General features: G+C 33.8%; 1 protein-coding gene across 5 annotated transcripts in view; it reads right to left on the bottom strand.

The window, feature by feature from the left end:
• The window catches only part of LOC108380860 (mediator of RNA polymerase II transcription subunit 15), a 251,110-nt gene that overhangs the window by 101,006 nt on the left and 125,670 nt on the right, over window positions 1–24,434 (bottom strand). For all 5 annotated transcript variants that reach the window (XM_017637267.1, XM_017637275.1, XM_017637282.1 and 2 more), the window contains one exon: window positions 21,775–22,149. In XM_017637267.1, the coding sequence (XP_017492756.1) occupies window positions 21,775–22,149 (375 nt within the window). The remainder of the gene's footprint in view (window positions 1–21,774; window positions 22,150–24,434) is intronic.

Genomic DNA, 24,434 nt, shown 5'->3' with positions numbered 1-24,434 from the left:
GCCGCACTCCGTCGTTTTTAAATGTCTAGATTATACAACATAAAGGCTATCATAAGCGCCAATTCTTTCATAAATTACTTTTCAGCTTGTTAACGAAAAGCAATAAGATTTGCAAACTATTAGAGTCCTATTAAAATTTAAAGTTTGAATTTATAAGTATAAGTTCGGGCGAAACTGGACCCGGCGCAGGTACCAAATATCGTCGTTTCAACTTTCACTAAACTACATTTGCATGATAAGCAGGGGTGTTTCTCCCTATTCCAAACGTTTTCGATAATATGCTGAGTTAGGCTTAATGATATAATTGAACATAGTTTGGTACAAATCGATAAAGTGGTTACCGAGATACACCTTGTTAGTCATAAAGTTGGCGATGCCGAGCCCAATTCCTAAAAGTATATAGCAGTCTTATATATTTATTGTTACGAGATTGTTGTAGCTATTAGTAGGAGTTTTCTTATATCTGGAATATACGGTTATACGGAAAACGGATGTAATTTTAGTCCGATTTGAATAACTTCGTGTATCTGTAAATTAACGTTACATGGGAAGTGGACTTGGTTATTGCCCAATTTTACAGATTTTCAACAGATTTCCTAGCTAGACCCTAGGCAAGGCTCGTACCGAGTTTGGTAACGATTGGTGGAGCGGCTAGTGAGATACAGCATTTCGTCATAAGTGGGCGCAATCACGCCCATTTGCCAAAAATTTCATAATAATATTATGTTTTACCAAAATTCTACTCCACATATAAATTTTCAACAATTTGAATACAATATTTAATGAAATATCGCAGTTCTTTCATTTTACGAAAATACCGTTATATTGGAAGTGGGCGTGGTTACAGTCCGATTCCGCCCATTTTCACGCCAACCTACCTTGGATTGGGCAACCTACATTCCAAATTTCATTCAGATATCTCAATTTTTGCTCCAGTTATCGTGTACACGGACGGACGGACAGACGAAAAGACGGACAGACGGACGGACAGACAGACATGGCTTAATCGACTTCTATATTTATTCTGAGCATTTGTGTATGTATACATTTGTCTATATCTATCTCGATTTGTTTTGGCTGTTACAAACAACCGTTATGTGAACAAAGTTAATATACCCTCGTTCACAAGTGCGCTCGGGTATAAATATCTTGCCAAAACGACCAAAATAATGATTTGGTATGTTTACAACGTATAAATGTTCGGAAATCATATACATATACCGGCTCCAAAAAACTTATATTGTTTCATTTTATTTGAATTTGAAATTAGAAGACCCGATTTTTTGTAATTTTCCATCTCAAAAATTTTTTAAGAAAAACCAACTATTCCGTCGTTTTCGGAGTGAAATTTTGGTATAGAAACCACATTGTTTCTCTGCACAAAATATGACCTCAGTTATCGGAAAATCCTTTTACAAGAAATTTCGAAATAGGAGAAAAATTAAAATTTCAAGCCCCGACAGCGGCCCCTAATCTTAATCACATCTTGGAGCAGGCGCCTACTTTTTTATCAAATATACGAAACCTCACGGCTTATTGGAGATGCGAAAACTTTTTTGTTTTTTTTTTTGGAACTATATATCGCTATATAAAAATATCACCAGACGAGGCCCGAGGACTAAAAAAATAACTGTTATTTATTTGAAATTTTTGCTTAAAAACAAATATCCCAATATGTCTCATTTCAAGTAATTCAAAAAATATAATGGAGCGTATTCTTGTTTTCGTACGAATCGAAAATCATGAAATTTTCCTATCATTTTCTATACAAAAATTTCAAATTTTCGATTCGTACGAAATCCAGAATATGCCTCAATATCAAAAGCATATCATGAAAATGTGGTTTAAAATTATAGTGCACTACACTACAATATAAATATGTAAATATACCTCCAGCTATAAATATTTTAGAATTTTAAAATAGCGAAGAGTATGACATGCAACCATGGCTTCTAAGTAGGCCGTTGTTATCCAGTCCATCGTCAGTCTGTTATATGAAATACAGTATATTTTGCTTTGCAGCCTTTACGCTTAAGTGCACATTTAAGATACCTACCCCAAAATGCGCATCAGTGGCATTATTTTCACCACTTATAAGGAAACTGTTCCGATAGATGCATTCAACATACCTGCATATTAGCGCTAAAAATTGTGCAACTATTGTCAATTATCAAAGAAATTATTACGTTTAACTGCACTGGCTCTACACGTACCCTAATTTTACGAGCTTTTATTCATTTTGCTCATCTCGCAGAACAACCAAAACGGCCATCATTTTATGTAGTTATATAGATAATTAGATACCATTCCGAAAAAAATTTCGCTTGCAGTAATTTCTATGTGGTAATTTCTATATGGCTCCTCCATTATTTGGTTTCTTAAGTACCTCGATGCGGGTACTTAAGCGAACATAATTATTGATGTAGTTACTTCTTTTTGTTAACTTACATAGATATGTGAATCCTTGAATAAAACATGAACATTTAATGAGGTAGTAGTGTAGTTTAAAAGCAAGACCGTAGAATTATTTAAGACTTTTCAATTAAAATACAGTTCATTCCCTTATAAAAACCATATACACCTAAGCTTAAAATTTTATAGAACACTTAAAAAAAATTCACCAAAATTTAAATTGTTTTTTCTTAGAAGTGTTTTTTGAGTATACAGTCTTATGGCCATTCAATTTTAATCTAATCATGTGTAAGTTTCAAGTGGCTAAAAATTACTGTCGATTTTTTATAACTTTTTTGCCGAAGGTGTGTAACCCTGCCACTGAATTTGAAAACATGTAAATAATTTAAGGAATTTTAAAAGAGCACTTAAAAGGGGAATATCATAGGTAAAATGGTAAATGGGGTACGGAAAATGTAGGTACTTAGGCGGGTTGGGTATATAAGCGGGGAGGTACTTAAGAGTGGGAGTTTCTTCAGATTACATTCAAAAATACACATTGCCCAAAAATGTTGGTTAATTAAGCGAGTTAGGTACTTAAGCGGGGAGGTACTTCAGCCGGTTTCACTGTAATTGGCTTAGCAAGTGAAATAGTGATAATAAGCAACAAGAATTAACAAGGCGAACAGTGCGTAAGCAACTGGCTGCGTCAGTGGGATCGTCGGTTCGAATCCTACTGAAAGAAGTCTGATGAGGAAATGTGGTGATTTCCGAAATAGCTATCACTTCTACCATTTTTTCAAATTATTGTTGCTTTTCCACAATAAATTTTCATTTAAAAAATGGCCTCGAGCTCATTATAAAATTGTTGAATATAATTGTTAAAAGGCCAAAAAAATAACAAAAACAAATAACTTAAGGACGAGCACACCTAAAAGTTAAACATTCTAAAAATAGAATTATTAGCAAAAACCAACAATACCAACAACCACATGATCAAGTGAATTGCAGCGGAATAGCTGCGCTTGATTGTGTTGGCATAACAAAAATGAAAATAGTGGAAAAAAGCAAACGATAATTTACAAGGCGTACTTAGCACGGTGCGTAGGCAACTGGCTGAGTCAGTGGGATCGTCGGTTCGAATCCTACTGAAAGAAGGCTGATGAGGAAATGTGGTGATTTCCGAAATAGCTATCACTTCTACCATTTTTTCCAATTACTGTTGCTAAGTTTTCATTAAAAAAAAAGCAGCCTCGAGCTCAATAAAAATTTTTGAATATAATTGTTATAAGGCTATAAAATAACAAAACCAAATAACTTAATAAAAGTTAAACACTCTAATAATAGAAATATTAACAAAAACCAACAGCCACACGAGCAAGTGAATTGCAGCGGAATAGCTGCGCTTGATTGTAGTTGGCTTAGCAAGTGAAATAGTGGAAATAAGCAACAAGAATTAACAAGGCGAACTTGGCACAGTGCGTAGGCAACTGGCTGAGTCAGTGGGATCGTCGGTTTGAATCCTACTGAAAGAAGTGAGATGAGAAAATGTGGTGATTTCCGGAATAAGCTATAACTTCTACCATTTTTGCAAATTATTGTTGCTTTTCCACTAAGTTTTCATTAAAAAAAAAATAGTAAAAAAACGGCCTCGTGCTCAATAAAATTTTTTGAATATAATTGTTATAAGGCCATAAAATAACAAAAACAAATAACTTAAGGACGAACACACCTAATAGTTAAACATTCTAATAATAGAAATATTAACAAAAACCAACAACCACACGATCAGGTGAATTGCAGCGGAAAGCTGCGCTTGATTGTAGTTGGCTTAACAAGTGAAATAGTGGAAATAAGCAACAAGAATTAACAAGGCGAACTTAGCACAGTGCGTAGACAACTGGCTGAGTCAGTGGGATCGTCGGTTCGAATCTTACTGAAAGAAGTCTGATGAGGAAATGTTGTGATTTCTGAAATAGCTATCACTTCTACCATTTTTTCAAATTACTGTTGCTTTTCCACTAAGTTTTCATAAAAAAAAACAGCCTCGAGCTCAATAAAAATTGTTGAATACTATTCAATTTCATTCGTACTCGAAAAATCGTTTAGCAAAAATTCGGTATTATACCTTTCAGTCAACATTTTATTGGGAATGTTGTATTTAATAAGAACACCAACTACAGTGAAACCCGCTTAAGTACCTAACCCGCTTAAGTAACCAACATTTTTGGGCAATGTGAATTTTTGAATGTAAACTGAAGAAAATCCCTCTCTTAAGTACCTCCCCGCTTATTTACCCAATCCGCCTATGTACCTCAATTTTTCATACCCCATTTACCATTTTACCTATAATTTTCCTCTTTTAAAATTCCTTAAATTATTTACATATTTTGAATCTCAGTGACAGCGTTACACACCAAAAAAATTATAAAAAATCAACGGTAGTTTTTAGCCACTTGAAACTTGCACATTATTAGTCTAAAATTGAATGGGATATAAAACTGTGTACTCTAAAAGCACATCTGAGAAAAAATTTTAAATTTTCATGAATTTTTTTCTTTGTGTTCTATAAAATCTTAAGCTTAGGTTTACATGGTATTTGTTAGGGAATGAACTGTATTTTAGTTGAAAAATCTTAAATAAATACGTATACTTCATTAAATGTTTATGCTTTTTTCAAGGATTTACATATTTATGTAAGTTAACAAAAAGATGTAACTACATCAATAATTATGTTCGCTTAAGTACCCGCATCGAGGTACTTAAGCGGGTTATTTTAAGTACCCAACCCGCCTAAGTACCTCAAAACGCTGACAGTTTTCGTCAGGTACTTAAGCGGGTTTTACTGTAAATATGTTTTAAATTTGTAGCTTAAAATATGCAAACAAATTCTGACTCGAGCTCGACTTCTACTGTAACTGAATGGGCTACCAGACTGCGTACTCCAAATTTTTTTTTAAATTTGGATCAAAAAGTTTTATATTTTGATGAAAATTTGAAGGAAAATAATGAAAACGTTTGGCTAGTGTTAACTTATACGGGCAAAACATCATATAAATTGGCTAAGGTATTCCAAAAGTATGACACTACCACAGCATTTAGAACGAAGAACAACGTACGAAATAGTGCAAACCAGGGTTGGGAAATCAGGTTTTCGATATTGTATCAAATCCTCTTAAGAATTGTACTTTTTGTAATAAATTTGTACTAATTTTTGTTTTCGTGAATAATTAATATCTTCATTTGAAAAATACTTTTTTATTTTTTATTTAACAATAAACATAACTAAACGCAAATAATACTTGCCATTTTATGGCTTATATTTTCAGATACATATGTATGCGTATACCTAAAGGTGAAAACATTACCAACAAAGTCATTTTTTTTTTATTGATTAGGAGAGACGAAAAATATATGCAGTTTCGCATTATCTGCCATTCTCCACCAAAAATTAAATTTACAAAAAGAAAGTGGACTTGGCACCTTTTCACCTTTAGGTAGCGAGGTGTATTAAAAATTAAAATAACACAGTTTGTTAATCAAAAAGCTTTTCGTCCTCGGTAACGTCTTTTAAAACATTTTCATAATTAATTGATTTTTCAATTCGTATATTATGACAACATTGCCCTTTGGCTTTAATGAAATCTTTTGTTTTTATTAAAGAAGAAAGTGAATCAGCGAGCAAACGATTTCTGCACCTGGTTTTAATTATATTTTGTATTGAAAATATTCTCTCAACATTTGCTGAAGAATGTGAGATGATAAAACCCCTTGCGCAATTCTGTAGCTATTTGCGAAAAATGGCTCATTTAGTTCGTTTTTTAAAGATTTTACTTTTGCCCAAAATTCGCATATAGAAACATTTTTTAGCTTTTCCAATTCTTCGTGTTCTGCCAGGGCACGATATTCTGTATTGATTTCTTCCACTTTATTAATTTCACATTTTGTAAATAGTCCAGCTACCAGTGGCACAATACTCGTTGTTTCACCCGATAACACTATATCAGGACTAAACTTTGTGGCCCAATATAAAATTTCATTATTAAAATAAACTTTTTTTGCAGACTTTTACAAAATTCGATTTAAAATAATTTAACGTTCAATTTAAAAGGTTGGACCTCTTGTTTTTCTATAAAATTATTACATATGAAGAGATCAACTTCAGCTCCGCAATATATATTATCGATATCGATATGGTTTTCATCTAGGAATATTTTGCCAATATCAGTATTATCTAAGTACTGTTTCTGTAAAAAGCTACGCGCTACTTGGCGAAATAAATATTTCATTCTCGGCAAGAATATGTGTATTCTAGCCTCCTCTGCTTGCATTTCGATATTTACGTTGTTTATAATTTTTAAAATGTACGAGAGAAATAGAAAATACACCTTAAACGTAGGACTCAGAAGCACTGAAAGCTGCTGTAGCTGTTGAGTCGATATGCTGTTTGTTTTCAATAAACTCCTGTAATTTTGGAGTTTGCTTTGCTCGATTCACATTACGTATGTGGCTTTCACAATCTGCATGTCGCTGTATGTGGGACAGACCTCCAGCAATCGGAATATTACATGTGGTACACTTCTTTCCCTGCGGACTATTTTCTTGCACTAGCCAAGGAAATTTATTTTTCCATTCCACTCGAAACCCTACTTCGTATTTTCTTTTTTTGCTGAAAAATGTTTAACTATAATGAACCAAATATTTAATTTAATTTAATAAATTACACACTTTTTATTCAAATGCAAATCCATTGCTTTTTGATTGCTCAGGCAGTGTTAAATGAGCTAAATTTCGAAGATGCCTTCGAAATGCGTTAATTTGATTTAAATCAGGTGTTTTTGTGTTATGCATAGAAAATGTATGTGATAAAGAGAGACAGATATACATCAAACTAGAGCACGATATGCTGGTCGCAAGTGCACAAAAAGAATTCGTTTTATGTTTTATTCGAAAGAAGGTTGCCATATTACGAAAAATAAAATATTTACAATATAAAATTATGATGCTATCAGCAGATTGTATCAAAACTGCCTCCGTCGTACTTAAGTAATTTGTTTACTGATATTGTATTGAACAAGTACAATTGTATCGAAAAACCCAACCCTGGTGCAAACGAGGAAGACGCACTGGCAAGCAAGGTCTATATAAGTTGACTTGCGAATGTCAACATAGTTACATAGGACAAACAGGACGCAAGATAAAAACAAGATATCATGAACATATAAGACTATGGCTTTGTTTCTTTTCTTTTCTAGCAGATAATTATCAGGAAGAAGAAGAATGAGAAAATTAAAAGAATTACGCTCAAAGAGTGCGAAATAACGGCAAAGTAAAGAAACGCAAAACTAGCAAAAACTAGCAAGTAATCAGCTGATCGGTGTATTTGGCGCGAATTTTTGTTTATCCATTTTGTCGGCCGCTGTGGTGTAGTGGTAAGCAGTGCGCGCTTCCACTCCGCAGACCCCGGGTTCAAACCCTGGTCAAAGCAACATCGCAAAAAATATAGAAAAAAGGTTTTTTTCTTAACAGCGGTCGTCTGTCGGCAGGCAATGGCAAACCTCCGATTGTATTTCTGCCATGAAAAACAGCTTCTCATAAAAATACAATCGCCGTTCGGAGGCGGCGTAAAACTGTAGGTCCCTTCGCCTTGTGTGACAATATCAAGGCGCACGCCACAAGTCGGAGGAGAAGCTCGGCCAAACACTAACATATATGTAAGCGCCAATCTATATTTCGACAGTTGCTAGTTTCTGCTAGTAAAAATTTTACTAGCAGAAATTAGCAGGAGAGCCAAAAAAAGAAGAGCGTATGATCGAGAGAGAGCTGCTAGTTTCTGCTAGTTTTTTGGGTTAAGAAACGCTTTCCAACAGAAATTAGTGATAATTTGTGATAATTATCTGTTAAGAAACAAAGTTTACCCAGCAAAAAACACGATTACCACAGAAACGAAAGNCACTGAGTTTGGTGTTCACATACACGTCAGCTGCGCAATTAGCGAGACGAAATCAGCTGCTGGATTACCTACAGTTATGGAAAAGTTGGTACAATCGTACCTTTAGTTTGAAAGCTCATTAGGTACAAACACACAATTTCATGTACATTTGGAACGTAGCCAAATAACTTATCAGGAAATCAGTTCTTATTTTTATTGGCATTTCAATGCAACTGGTCTAATAGCTTCCCAGCTTTGTGAAGAGGCGTACAAATGATACAGAAGGGTGGAGTAGTTGATTTCGCTAGATAGACGGAAAATATTTTTTTTAACGTCATATCGAACAACTGGGAGGAAAGTGGTTCACCTGTTTTACAACATAGCTTTGTCTCACGCTGCTGGAAGAGATTCATTTCATAGCCAAAATTTGTTTAATGTGAGTAATAGGGATGTTAATTTTTTCGATTTTTCCGATCCCAGGATTTTCGGGATGTCGTTGGTTCAATCCCGGGATCAGTCCCGGGATTTAGATATTTATTATTTTGCAATGACTTAACATGAAAAAATTGCATCAATATGGTTTGAGGAGCTCTGCTACCATATAATAACTAATAAGTAAATGGGTTTGGAACGTACTGTTTTATTTAAAGTGAAAATTATTCCATAAGTAACAAAACGACGGACAATAATTCAATTTATATGCATTTAATAATACTTTAGTTTGTGTACAAAAAATTTATTTTCTGGTTGAAAGAAGTTCATAATTCTAGTGACAGAAATAAAATTTAATTTGACAGTTTTGTCTATATCCCTTTTGTTTATCCAAAATTTACATTATTTTATAAAAGGCTACTTCATATTACACATAATTAAATGCATATGTATAAATGGGCATTTCTCTGACGTCATGATTTTTTTAAAAAGACTTTATCGAGCCTTAACCGTCAAAATAACGTACGCGACATTTTTTTCAAAATTTTCTTTTTAATGCAGGAATATTCCTAGAGCATCTATTTAGATGCATTTCTGCATCAAAACGAAAATTTTTAAAAACGTTATTTTGGCGGTAAGGGTTCGTTATAATTTCAATGATATGGTTAATTTCAAAATCTATTTAAAAAAATTCAGTGCAATGTAAAACAAAAGTATGGGTAATAAATGAAATAATTTTTTGAAAATTTTCAAGGATGTTCGAGGATAAAATTTTAAAAGGGCATTTTCAATACCTACCTGTCCCTTACGGACCACAAAATTTAATGTGTTTTGACTCTGCAGAATCTTCTCTTTCATTTGATACCCATACTGGTTTCTTGAGAATATTGAAGAAAAATTTTTAAATAATTTTTTGAATTACTCATATCTTTCAAATTTCAAAGTTCTTTTTAAAAATCCTGACGCCAGAGAGAAGAATTAAGAACCAAATTTTAATATATTTGGCCCTTGGTTTGGCGAATATATTGATTTTTTTTTGTGTGCAAAATTTCCTGCCGCAAGGTATTATATGTATATTGAGCTACACATTTATAAAAACAATGTTAAATATTAAATAAACAAAAGAAATATAGCCAAAACTGGTCAACATAAAGCATTTCTATTATTGCCACCATTGTAAATAAAAATCCCGAAAATCCCGGGATTCTAGGCAAATAATCCAGGGATTTTCGAGACTTAAAAAATACCGGGATGCCGGGATTAACATTCCTTGTGAGTACAGAAGTTGATATGGCATCGATGGGAAGTTATCCCTTCTATTTTTCTTTATATAGAAATACATATTTACTTTTTAGGTACATCTATCTACTTTTAGGTAAAGTTTTCCGTAAATTAGGTACAATATTATAATTAAATTTTCCATCCCTGATGGAACATCAGCTATTAAAGAGGACGAGAAACAACCAGCTGATTGCTCTTTGTTCAATAAACATGCCTCTAAGACAGAATTAAATATACCTAGCAGGATTGCATAGAGAAACTCACACAAATTAATTGGCAATTAATAATTTGAATTTTTGTATGATAAATTGGGTAACAATTAAGGTCTTAATTGGTGAAAAGGTCCTTAATTGCCAATTAGGTGCCTGTTTGAACATAGTCTAAGGCAGGGGTTCCCAAACTTTTTTCACCTCGGCACCCTTGTGCTAAAAAAATTTCGCGGCACCCCTACTCTTCAAATGTCTACGAAAACAAGAAAACACAATGCAAACTTGGATCATGAATAAATTAGCGATAACCTTAAATTCTTAGATGGGAATTGAAATCGGTTTTGTTTTTTTTTGCATAAAAATTACTTGTTTATGTAAACATTTGTTGAAAATGTAGTCTCACATAGAAATGTAAGAGTAAGGCCCCTATTATGGGTTGCATTCGACTGTGGTCGAAAGTTCTGACCGAGCGAATTTTCATTTGGTATTATGACGCTCATTCGATAAAGAATAGCGCTATTGTGAATTTCGCTCGGTTAGGTTGTTTACAATAGTACATTTTTCACCGCTGAGAAGTTTTGTTTACAAATCGAGCAAACTAAATAGTGTGCTTATACATATGTATGTAAATTTGTGCAAATTAAAATTAAATCAAAAAGAAAGTGAGTTTATAAAAATGTGGTCGTCACGATTCGTCAGATGATGAGAGCTTGGTAAACTGGCCAGGAGTGGAAAATGTTTAAGAGGGTTTAAGTGTAGTCTTTCGAAAATATTTTGCCATAAAAAATATATTTAAGAAATTTGTCTACAGATTTATTAAAAACTTCCGACTGTCTAAAGAGGCGTTTGTAAGCCAAATCTATTTAAAATATTTTAAAACTATCAACAGCTTACGATTTTGTTCGCAGAGATCGTACCAACTGAGTATTAGGATTTTCTTTCACAAGCAAAACCAGCCTTTCGGGCTTGTGTTTAATATTCACGACGTTAGAACTGCATGAGATTAATAAAAATTATTTAAAATTAGTATCTAGCCGCCATAGAGTAAAAAAAAAATGCAAAATCATAAGTTTTTCACAATTTTCCAACACTTCGCCGATGGTGTACATCGAAAGCAAAATTCTGTTCGTCAGAAAATTCGAAACTCAACGAAAATTTCGACACGGTTGCATAGCTCATTATTTCACTTTCGATGTTCGATCTTCGATAACCAGCGAAGATCGAACATCGAATGCTACTCATAGTAAGGGCCTAAAAATCACTAGTATTTTTAATGCAATCTTGCCAGCAGCAGTGTTTTCTGCATACACTTGCATCCAGACCTCTCTTCGTAGTATTTAATATTCAAAGTGCTGTCTTCACTGATGTCCATAAGTTTTCAAAAGCTTAATTGGTCATCTCAGTAGGTTTACTTTTCGGGCCACATGAAAACGGGTTTGTTATCCAGCTGATGCCATCCTCAGAGTCAATGTTGGGAAAATATTCGACAATGGTTTTTTCTAAACCTTCCAAGTTAACTCTGGCAATGCGCGTTGACGCTAAGAAAATAATTTTTACAGCCAATTCCACGAAAGCAATTTAAGTGATAAGTGATTTTAATTTTTTTAATTGTATATCGAAATGGCTAGTGAAACCGGCTGTTATCAATTTTCTTAGCGTTAACTTCGAAGTTACATACGTTTTTCTGATTTCTGAGGGATCATACAGTGACTTCTCGTGGCGGTTTCTGCCTCTTGCTTCATCCTAGACATCGCTCCTTTCGTTTTCCAACCACCGCAAATATCCGCACACTTTCTCCATTTAAACCATTGTTCTGTACAAATTTGTCGATAGCTTCAAAAATTTCGTCGCTAGTGGCGTTAGTCTGAAGTACTTCGTTCTTCTTCGATTTGCATTGCGAATGGGTACCTCTCTAACACGAGAAGACTGCCTCTAAAATCGTGTTGATTCGCTCTTTGACAGTGTGATTGAGAAGTTCCAAAGAACAGGTAATATATATATGTGCGCGAAGCTGCTGTGCTTGTTACGAGAACAGCCCAGCCGGCAAACAATCCGAAAATGTATCCAAAAAGGGGAAGAAAAATGGATGAAACGCGGATTAGGTCTACAAAAGTACCGAAAGTGGTTGGGAAAGGGGTACGTTTTCGGCTATTTTTCTGAAAATTTTCTGATTCAATTTTACGTTGACAAAACGTACTGGGGAACTACGCTTAAGAGCGAAATATCCCTTTGCTGCAAGCTATTTGTGTTGTGTATGGGGTTTGAGGAGCCGCTGAAGGTAATTTTAATAAAAATCTAAATTTTTGATTTACTGTCCGCCATGTTGAAGTTTGATCAAACCGCTTGCGTTGTGTATGGAAAGTCTAAAAAATTTGTCCGCACCACTAGTATACTCTTGCCACTAGCGGCACCCCGGGCATACATCATTAATTTTTTTTTTTTAACACATTATTTCATGAAATTCGACTCATTTTTCTTTCATCTTCTTTTGTCATTTCACATATTTTTTTTCAAATTTATTCTTTTATTTCAAATGTATTTTTTTCAAATTACCATTTTTTTACTACTCAGTATTTCAATTATTTGTGTTACTTGTCCCTATCAAAAAATATCGGTTTTAGAAGAAAAAATGTGACCTTACTTATTTATGCCGTCGATTTGAAAATGAACGAGATATAATGCAATATTTTGAGATTACCGCTTGTTTCAAGTTATTTCGAAAACTATCAATTTGAGAAGAAAAATTATAAGAAACAAACTTGTATAGAATTAATTTTCCTACAACTTTTGTTCTTCTGGTTTTTCTTAAAAATTAAAAATGGTCAAGTTATTTAATGAAAACCATTTTTTTTTCGAAAACGAAAACAAAATTCGGGAAATAAGCAATCGCTGGATTTGATTGCCAATTGCCATTTACTCGGAGACTGATCCCACCGAGGGCATAAGATCCAGAAAAAATTCGAGAATTAATTTTTGCGAGGTCAAAAGTGTATAATGACTGGACAAGGATGGCGACTTTCAAACGCTGCAGCAGCCATGTCCACCACTGTTTGGAAAATGCAGCAGTGGTTTTTCTTACACAGAATTTGATGCTCGTTCAGATGAGCATTGGTTTTTTGAGGACCTCGATGATACTCGGATCCTAAAGGCGAGGCGTCGCTTATCTCGCTGCATCAACTGATAAGGCTAAACAGGGGGCCTTGCAGCACTACCTATTCGTATCCCTCCCCTGTCTCGAAGAACAATCAGAATATGGGACTCCTGACATACTCGAATCCCAAAAAAAAATTTGTTAATTTTTTTTTGCCCTGACTGGCCTTAGGGGAGGCAGCAGACCCATTTCGTGTTCCCTCAGGCATGAAGTCACCAAATATATATATGGCCTCTGGGACCCCTATTCCACTCGGTTTAATTTGATGGGCTCTCCTACTACTAGAGCGTAGAGTTTGAAAGCTTACAAAATAATTTTAGTATGTACAGTGTGCATTGCACACAAAAGTCGATGCATCGAATAAAGTACATCGATATTTCGATGTATATCGGAAGGTCCAAAACATCGGTTGTATTCGATACATCGAATAGCAAACCTCAATGCTTCCGATGCATCGATGTTTTTTTTTTGCATCCCTACTGTGTATGGATTTTGCACAGGTTTTTCCGTAGTGACCGTTGTGTAAACAGCGCGAATTACATCCGTAAATAAAAACACCGCCAAAACCATCATTCCCAGATACACTAACAATGATTGCGAACTAGTGGAACTTTCTAGCGGAAAACATAGACCAAGAAAATTGAACCCTCGAATCTTGGTAAAAATTGAGACTATTGTAACCTTGAAACATATTTTAAAAACATACTTGAAGAATGCAATGTAGCGTTGGGTTTATATACAATTTTCAATGGTCTGAAAGAGCTCAAGATTACTCTAAAAATGGCTTCTATCGAAATGGAACGCATGAACAGTCAAACAACTATTGAAAATCGCCGACAATATGTCTCAGAATTTTCAATTTGATCTCCCCAACAAAAGACCAACCGTAAAGGGAAGAAACGTAACTCTAATTGCTGCCATGAATTATGCTAGCATTTTTCACCAAAAAATTATTTCTCATTCCAGTGTGATTTCGGGACGTTTCAAAGTATTTTTCCAGGAGCTGTTAAATAAAATTGAATGCAGACCAGAGATGCAAAATTCATTTTTAGTTTTAGATAATGCAAGAACCCATAAAACACAAGAAAAAAGATATATGGTCAATAAAAATGGATGCTTACTAAAATTTTTGCAAGCATACTCTCATATGTTAAACCTCGTAGAAAAGGAATTTTCGAAGTTAAAACTCCATGCCCGATCATTATTAAGTGATATACTACTGAGCGCAATATAGTTCGTGCAATTGAAGAAAGTATCGCACAAATTAGTCAGAATGACTGTGCGCACTATGTTGTGGACATGATCATCCAAATTTCGAAAGCGGCGAATGGACAAGCTCTTCATTAATTGCATAAACTATGACTTAGGGCCGGTTGTTCAACGCCTGATTAGCATAAATCGGAGGTAGAAGCTCCGGTTAAATGCAACGACTGCTTTATCGATCACATGTTATATGCATGATGTCGAAAACGTCGATAATGATGTTTAACCGGGAAGTAGTGATAGATTGAACAACCGGTCCTCAGGGTCGCTTTGTATCATGTCTGGTTAACACTGCCTCAAAGTTATACATCATAATCGGCGTTATCGACTCCCTGTTATAAGCATGGCGTCGATTACGATTTGTAACTCGGTCAATGCCTGGTTAACACACCCCCATTGAAAGCATTAGTATGCCTTTTTGCTCGCGGCGCTCCAATAGTCGCAATGGCCGACAGAGCAAACCACTCGCGTGGTATGCCTGAGGTACCTGGTTCAAGCCCTGGTGCAGGGAATTTTTTTTTTTTTTTTTATATAATACTTCTTTTATTTATATTTTTAATTAGGGTTTTTTTTGTTATTCTTAGATTTAATAAAAAAAAATAGTTTTTTTAATCTATTTTTTTATGGCACAAGTATTTCTTCCCATATATTTGTTTATTTTTTTTTGTAATGCAACGAGATTTTTAAGGTTTTTATTTATATTTAAATTGAAATAATTATTCCTACTTACATTGATCCAACTTTACAAATCTTAACCACCTCCAAGCGGCCTCGAACCTGCGATCCCAGAACCAGAACCAGTAGTCTTCACGTGACGCCACAGCCGACATTTGTAAGAAAAGCAATTAATTGCGTTCTATTTTAGGCTTTGGCAATTCAAAGGCAGATGTCGCTGATCGCTTAAGTTCTTCGAAAATGTCGAACTGGTAGGCACATATTAGTTTATGAACTAGTATTTTTTCTAACTGGTTTGGGTTTTCTCTGCGGGGAAAAAGTAAACTAGTTGGTAGAAATTCTAGTTCGAAAACTGGTATTAAATGGAGAAGTCATACCAGTTCCTCATGCACTATAATTATACCAGTTCTCCGCAGTGAAATGCCAAACCAGTCAGTATAAATACTAGTTCATTAACTAGTATGTGTTAAAGCGACGGCCTACCANTCTGCGGGGAAAAAGTAAACTAGTTGGTAGAAATTCTAGTTCGAAAACTGGTATTAAATGGAGAAGTCATACCAGTTCCTCATGCACTATAATTATACCAGTTCTCCGCAGTGAAATGCCAAACCAGTCAGTATAAATACTAGTTCATTAACTAGTATGTGTTAAAGCGACGGCCTACCATTTCGGAGATTTCGAACAACTTACACGATCAGCACATCTGTCTGTGAATAGGCACAACCAAAGCTAAAATGCGGTTAATCCCCTGTAGTGAAAAACCAAACCAGTTAGAAAAAATACTAGTTCATAAACTAGTAGATATCTGCCTACCAGTTCGACATTTTCGAAGAACTTAAGCGTTCAGCGACATCTGCCCTTGAATTGCCAAAGCCTAAAATAAAACGCAATTAATTGCTTTTCTTACAAATGTCGGCTGTGGCGTCACCTGAAGACTACTGGTTCTGGTTCTGGGATCGCAGGTTCGAGGCCGCTTGGAGGTGGTTAAGATTTTTAAAGTTAGATCAATGTAAGTAGGAATAATTATTTCAATTTAAATATAAATAAAAAACATAAAAATCTAGTTGCATGACAAAAAAAAATAAACAAATATATGGGAAGAAATACTTGTGCCATAAAAAAATAGATTAAAAAGAGATATTTTTTTATTAAATCTAAGAATAACAAAAAAAAACCCAAAATCAAAAATATAAATAAAAGAAATATTATAAAAGATAAATATAAAAATAAAATGTTCCCTGCACCAGGGCTTAAACCTGGTACCTCAGGCATACCACGCGAGTGCTTTGCTCTGTCGGCCATTGCGACTGTTGGAGCGCCGCGAGCAAAAAGGCATACTAATGCTTTTCATAGGGGATGAATTGGCAGACTATCTCATCAACTGGTATGATGCTACTAGTATTTCTACTAGTAGATGCTGATGCATAGCCTGACATTTGACATCTCGTAGGACATCGCAATGTTAAAAATACCAGTCGCTAACATTGAAAAAGGATAGACCGTGAACTAGTTGGGCTGAAACGCAAACTGGTAGAATTCTAGTTCACAACCAGTAGCTTTGCCGGCAGGGTCGCTTTCATCGCAAATGTCGGCTGTGGCGTCGAGTGAAGACTACCGATTCGGGTTCTGAGATCTCAGGTTCGAGTACACTTGGAGGTTGTTAAAGTAAAGTAAGTAAATTAATTTAATTGATTATTTCAATTTAAATATAAAATAAAAATTGTACATAAATTTAATTTGATTTGGTAAAAACCAAAATACTCAAATACCATAAAAAATTAAAAGAAATAATTTTTCGTTCTTTTTAAAACAATAAATTTAAAAATTACACACGAGATATAAATGAAAAAAATAATAATAATAAAAAATAATAAAATAATAATAAAAGGTTCGCTCACTGAGATTCGAACTCGGATCTCTTGATTTGGCGTGCCAAAGCTTTACTCTGTCGACCATTGCCACTGTTGCAGCGGCTCGAGAAAAATGACGTACTTATGCTTTTCACGGGGGATGAATAGGCAGTCTATCCCGTCAACTGGTATGATGCTACTAGTATTTCTACTGGTAGCGTGCTATTGCAGGAGCGGACAATTGACATCTCTTATGACACCGCCATGTTAAAAATACCAGTGGCTAACATTGAAAAGGGATACAACGTGAACTAGTTGGGCTGCAACGCAAACTGGTAGCATTCTGGTTCACAACTGGTAGCTTTCCCTGCAGGTTACATATACTTACTTAATTAATTAAAGTATGACCCGCATGCCCAACTAGTCAGCCAACTATCTTTTTTCCATGCAATCAACTGGTATTTCTAACATGGGGATGTCCTACGAAATAGCAAATTGTCAGATTTCGGTCAGAAATATACCAGTCTCATAATAGTTCAAAATATACAGAAAACACTAGTCCCATTATGGACCAAAACCACTAGTTTAGGAGTCAAAAAATAAAATGAATTCATGAATATACAATAAAGAACTTTTGATTAAGTACGCTTTAAAATATTACACGTTTTTATTTAGCAGCCTTAGATTTGCCAATAATTAGTGTTAAATTTATTTAGTATTAATTAAAGGGAAAAATAAATACATATATATTTCAAACTTTCGAACATAAATTTAAATGCATTTTCCATTAAATGTTATTAAAAGTACAATAAATACTATATTTTTATCATTTTTAATTATATTGAATATGCAAAAGATAACATTTTAGTTAAAACTAAAGTGAATACTTTAGTTCATTTATGAGTGAACTTAAAAAAATAACAGTTTTCACTAAAAAAAATTAAATTCATTAACTTTGCACATTTCAGTCTATTTATTTAAATTTTATAAAAGTAATAATTAATGTTTAAAATTTGAGATTTGGATAAGAATAAAATAAATAATAATAATTAGGCAGGTACTAAATATTCTTAATTTTTGTCTATAGTTTGGCTTGTTGATTGATAATAGAAATTGATGAAATAATTATATTAATCGTGTAATTAAAAAAAAGTCAAAAATAATTGTAAATGATAAAAAATAACAAAATAATGATGTAATTAAAATTAATGAATTAATTAACATTNAATAATTAGGCAGGTACTAAATATTCTTAATTTTTGTCTATAGTTTGGCTTGTTGATTGATAATAGAAATTGATGAAATAATTATATTAATCGTGTAATTAAAAAAAAGTCAAAAATAATTGTAAATGATAAAAAATAACAAAATAATGATGTAATTAAAATTAATGAATTAATTAACATTTTTTCAGTAATTAATTATTAATCATTAAAAATATGCTAATATCGGTATTTAAACATTAAACGGTTATCCAAAATCATGCAGTAATTAATAATAATTATGAATTTTAATCATTATTTAACAGGACTGGTATAATTACGGTGACCATCCGTTCTGTTTTTTGCAGGACCGTACTGTTTTTCAAAGGTCGGTCCTGCGTAGTTTTTCAAACCTGAAATACCTGAAAATGTACTGATTTTTTCCAAGTGTCCTGCACTTGGCCCGCATTTTATTCGTTATTTTAAAATTATCGGACACTGGATGAATTTTTTCAAAAAAGTGCTTTTTGGTACTTTTCGTAGCTTTTGCTTCTTTTGCAACCGAGCTACAAAAGAACACTCGCTTAAATAACGAAATACACGCAAAGCAACAACACAAACTCGGCTATTTATCCGAGTTCAGTCAGGTCGGTTAAAACATACGCGACCTGAAGAGTAGTGTTGTTAAGTGAAAAAACTGCTATATTGTGAATTGTTAGTGGGAAAGTGGAGGGGGAAATTTTTATTTTCGTATATACATGATATATATTTTAAATAAGTATATATATTACGTAAATACCTCGCATAATTACTAATTTCTATTGTTTTTTGTGTCTACATCCCGTTGACCTAATCACATGTTTCTTGCCAGCTACCGGCAGGGTTGCTTAAGTACCTAAAAGGAAATTTTACCCGAGTTGAGGGTTCTTTTGTCGCTCGTTTACAAAAAAATGCAGCTAATATCTCATGAAAAGATCTCCCAATCAACGTAAGCGACTTACAGCTCGAAGGGTATTGATGTGCCTCTTACCAAAATATATAACTTGTGGCGACTTCAATGAAAATTATTAGTACTACACGCGACCATTTGCATTTTGTCGTCAAAGAGCGTGTGTGAATCGGTAATAAAGTTCGCGGCTAGTAAATTTTTGGCAACTATGAGGTGAATAAAATTTCAGTAGCTTTGAATTTTTTAACAAATGCATAGAAAATTTTGATAATAGCAAAGATTGTTGATGTGTGTAATTTTTCGTTAAATAAAAGCTTAAATTGATGAATTGCAATCAACGATGGTAGATGTTTTCTTAAAATATTAATTTCACTTAAATTTGTAATATTTTATTCCGCATAAAGCTGCGGTTATCAAAAATTTACTGCTGTCAAAAAATATTTAATTTCACACAGCAGATTGGCAAAACTGTCTCACCATACTAAAAGTATTATTCAACAGCTTTCCCCATAGAACTTTGTTACCGATTCACACACGCCCAAAGTCGAAAAAAGTGAGATTTTCAATCAAATACGCAGTTTAATTTGATTATTTTTTTCATTATTTTAAAAATTCGATAAAGAAGATATATCATTACAGTAAATTTTGAGCCAAAGATAATGAAAATCGGATTAGAAATGTAGAATGCTATGGAGCACAAATCTGCACCAATTATATATTTTTGTAAAGGGCACTTTGTAATTCGTCGTTTGCGTCGATTCATGACGTCGATTTTTGACAAATAACTGCTAAAAGTACCACAAAACAAAAAAAGGGTATTGTTTTCGTTTTGAACGACTCAAAATTTGCCTATAAAATAATCTTTTAAAGATTTTCACTTTTCGTGTAAGCTATTGTAATTATAATATGTTTTACTATACTTTTATAAATATTCATGTAAAAAAAGATTAATATCGAAGAAGAAAACGTGATTCATTTTTAATTTAAAATATATTAAGGATTTAGAGTCATAGATACTCATTTGATATTTTTATACTACGTAAATATTTATTTATGGTCACCGTAGGTATAATTGAATACGTATTCGATTTAATGGTTTACTCAAATAAAAGTTATAATATTTTGTGTACTTTATTGTATTAAACTGTTGAAGTCAAATAAAAATACTTTTATAAATATTCATGTAAAAAAAGATTAATATCGAAGAAGAAAACGTGATTCATTTTTAATTTAAAATATATTAAGGATTTAGAGTCATAGATACTCATTTGATATTTTTATACTACGTAAATATTTATTTATGGTCACCGTAGGTATAATTGAATACGTATTCGATTTAATGGTTTACTCAAATAAAAGTTATAATATTTTGTGTACTTTATTGTATTAAACTGTTGAAGTCAAATAAAAGAGGGCATGAATAAATATGTAGTTTTGTACTTGGTACAAGTCTGTTCATTTTCGAACTAATTCGGTTTCTGTCAGGAAATTCTAGTTGTAAACCAGTATTTTTCCTGACTAGTGCAGTGAAAAATGCTTCATTTTAACACGGGCGTATTTGAATTGAATATTTCCATTATACGTAGTGTATGTATATGGAAAAATCCATTTTTTTAGGACTTTTCACTTGATTTAAATACGAACATTTTTAAACGGTACTCAAATAAAAAAATTCCATTTTTTTTTTTCAGTCTACCGTTAATTTCTTTCTGATCCAATAATCGGATCTGAACCTAATTAGGATGGCACCACCTCTGAGGTGCAACCTTTCCTTTAAAAAGGAATTATCGAAATCGGTTATGCGGTAACATATGTACATTAAAAAAAATATTCCAACGAATAGATAATCCTTTTTTTGAAGTCGACTAAAAATAATGAAAAAAATAAAATTTTGGTGTAAAGACGAAGTCGCATTTTAAAATTTGCATGAAATTAAGGCAACTAACCAATTTGTATTTTAACTCTTCAGTAAGTTCATTATCAACTTTATGCATTATAAATTTCTCTGTAGAGCTCGGTACTACTCAATAGTTACAATAACAAGTAATTTTTAAGCAAAAAACACAACCGACTTCAATTCTCATATAAAAATTTAGAAGTACCGTTAATTTCTTCATGATCCAATTATCGGATCTAAAACAAATTAGTATGGGACCTCTGCTGAGGCACCAGAAAAAGGGATATCGAAATCGGTTAATGTGGTCCAAAGTAATGCGGTAACATACATAAAAAAAATATTCCGATGAATGGATAACCTCCCCCCTTTTTTGAAGTCGGTTAAAAAGAGAAAAATGAAAGATGTAAATTATTATACATTTTTAATAGCTATATTTTAACATTTCTAATAAAATTTACATTAAAAAAAATCTCCCCATGTACTTACATATTACATATATATTTATATACACCAGTAAAATACTGTGGTCAAAAGTCATGTACCTTGGACTCGTAAGTTTCCGTTTTGCGTGTGAAACCGTGTTCGTCCTTCGTTTCCTCGATTGTCGAATATTTCGAAATATTTTCTTGTGGCTGGTAGGGTGTTAGTGTTGGTTGGTGTTTGTATGGAGTTTGTATTCTTGGTATTTCTTGCTGTGACTGTTGTTGCTGTTTCTGTTGTTCTAATTGTTGTTGATGCAAACGGTTTTCGCATGCCAATTGTTGAGCAATCAGTTGTTGCTGGCGTATTTGTTGAGCCAATTCTTGTTGCTTTTCTAGCAACTCTTTTTGCTGGCGCTTAAGGGTAGCAATATTTTCCTGTTCTATGTTTGAGCTAATATCGGATTTGATATCCTTAATGGTGTCATTCGAATTTACCTGTTTTAATGATTATTTAAAATTCATTAACTTAGCACAAACAAATTGTAGAAATTCTAAAAAAAATTGCCAAAGTGTGACAATCAAAAGTTGCCAAAGTCCAATTTATAACACTGCGGACCAACCATTTTAAGCAAACGTTAGAACGTTCCTCTAAGGAAGAACTAGGGTACACTAGGTGAAACCCACTGCAGGGGAATCCTAAGATAATTTGTAAAAAAAATTTCTTTTAGTAGTTTATGAGTAGTTCGTAAAAAGAGACTGCTAGATTATATAAGGTACTAACTAGAGTTAATATTGTGCAGGTCTCAGAAGTGTAAGATTTAGGAATGATGTCTACGAAAAGAGAGCAAAAAAATCTATTTGTATTCAAAGGATAACTTCATAAGCCAGACATATTGGGCCGTATGCGTAAAAGCTTAGCAAATGCGTTTTCTTAAAATGTCAGCCCTTTTGCTCAATTTGTTCAAATAAATTTAAGTGAAAGGTATGAAATGTTAAGAAAAGGCAATTGCTTAGTTTTTATGCATACGGCCCATTTTCTAAGTCGTAGCATGCCTATAAGTACTCTGCTGACGTAGTCAGAAGGATAGAAGGGGATCTGAAAAAGGGGTAATGGAGATTACAAGACCTTTTCTTAATCCCTAGAAGCCTGCTGTAATGGACTAAGTCACCTCGATAGGGGCTCATAATGACCTCAAAAACTCACTACTGTGCACAACAAGTCTCTGTCATTATAAACGGTGAATTAATCTAGACTTAACTTACCGCAATAAATTATCAGTGATTACTCAACACGTCAACTTAAGCCTGATGTGAGATTTTGTTTTGTTTTATATTTCCTTATTCAGTTTTTTGGCAGTTCGTCGCATAATGCAACGCCAAAAATTTCGTTCATAGTGAATTTTTCGATGGCAATTTTCATCAATAACTGTTAAGTTCGGTCTCGTATTACAGCGCTCTTACACGCTATGTATTTGCATATGTAAATGCTACTTTTTTGTATCTACTCGTATGTACCATATATTGGAACGTACCAGAAAAGTAGCATTTACATATGCAAATACATATCGTGTAAGAGCGCTATTAGTAAGCTGACATTGCGTAGAACCACACGCAGGGCAAAGAATTTACAAAAATGATGTTTCAGTCTGATGATAGTAAACTCACTATCCTCCTAGAATCCCTGAAGGCGAAGGCTTCTAGGCCGTTTTGGGAGCACAGCTGACGGCACCCAGTCTGCTATCGGCGCACGCTTTAAAGCTAAATCTTGTAGAGGAAGATAAGCGCAGGGAATGTAAAACTCTCAAATATAAACAGTGAAGGACTTACTCTGCTAAGCGTTCGACAAGAAAAAGTCATGTTGTTCGGCGAAGATAAGCTACAGGTCCTGCGGTCGGCGATTGATACAGAGCCTAGTTGTGTATTACAGTTTGTAAAAAAAAAACGACAGGGGCCTTCAACACTGCCAAACTTCGTGAGGAGTTCAAGGGTGGTGCACAAATGTGGTAACACTACCGACGTATGATGTTTATGTGTGGCCATATGGCTGGCCCTGCTTTATCTAACCTAACGTTGGCGTTCGATCCAGAAAAGATCCGTCGACAGTTCTTAAAAAAGACACCTTACAGCGTTGCAATAAAGTCGAAACGTCCAGATTTAATATTTGATGAGTCCTGCAAAGACTTGCTGCAGAAGAGTATCTTTCTAACCAGAGCTTCAATAGCATTTTCTATCATAACTAGATACAGAGTAGGTAATTTTTAACCTGGTAACAGCACAGACAATCGGACCAATTCAAGACTAGGTGCATAAATAGTTAAATCTGTATATTTATGTATGTCTGTCTGTAAAAGCCTTGTGTGGCAAAGAAAAGGAACAGGATCCAAAATATTGATTCTGTCAACTTTTTTCTGTTTCACTCAACTTCAGAAACATGGTATAGCATTTCGTTCGAGTTAACGAATTCTGTCACTTTTTCTTCGCCTTATGGATGAAATTTTGTTTTATTGACTTTCGGAACAATAATCCCCAAAGCACAAATAAAACCAACAATAAAGAAATGAACTCGAATGTAAAATATTCACATTTCTTTTGCCACCAGCAACAGAGACAAGTCCAAAGTATTTGTTCTGTTTCTTGTTTCAGAATCGCGGAATTATGATTCTGTTGCTGTTGCAAATGTAGTGAATTCTGTTCGTGTTTCTGTTGCTGTTGCAAATGTACTGAGTTCTGCTCCTGTATCTGTTCTTTGCGACACCCGGCCTTAAGTAAAACATTGGAAG

Source organism: Rhagoletis zephyria, unplaced genomic scaffold, assembly GCF_001687245.7.
Source record: "Rhagoletis zephyria isolate East Lansing unplaced genomic scaffold, Rhagoletis_zephyria_1.1 Rzeph_scaffold_00129, whole genome shotgun sequence".
Taxonomy (NCBI): domain Eukaryota; kingdom Metazoa; phylum Arthropoda; class Insecta; order Diptera; family Tephritidae; genus Rhagoletis; species Rhagoletis zephyria.
The sequence above is the reverse complement of the archived record's forward strand: the minus strand, read 5'-3'. Positions and strand labels throughout refer to the sequence as shown.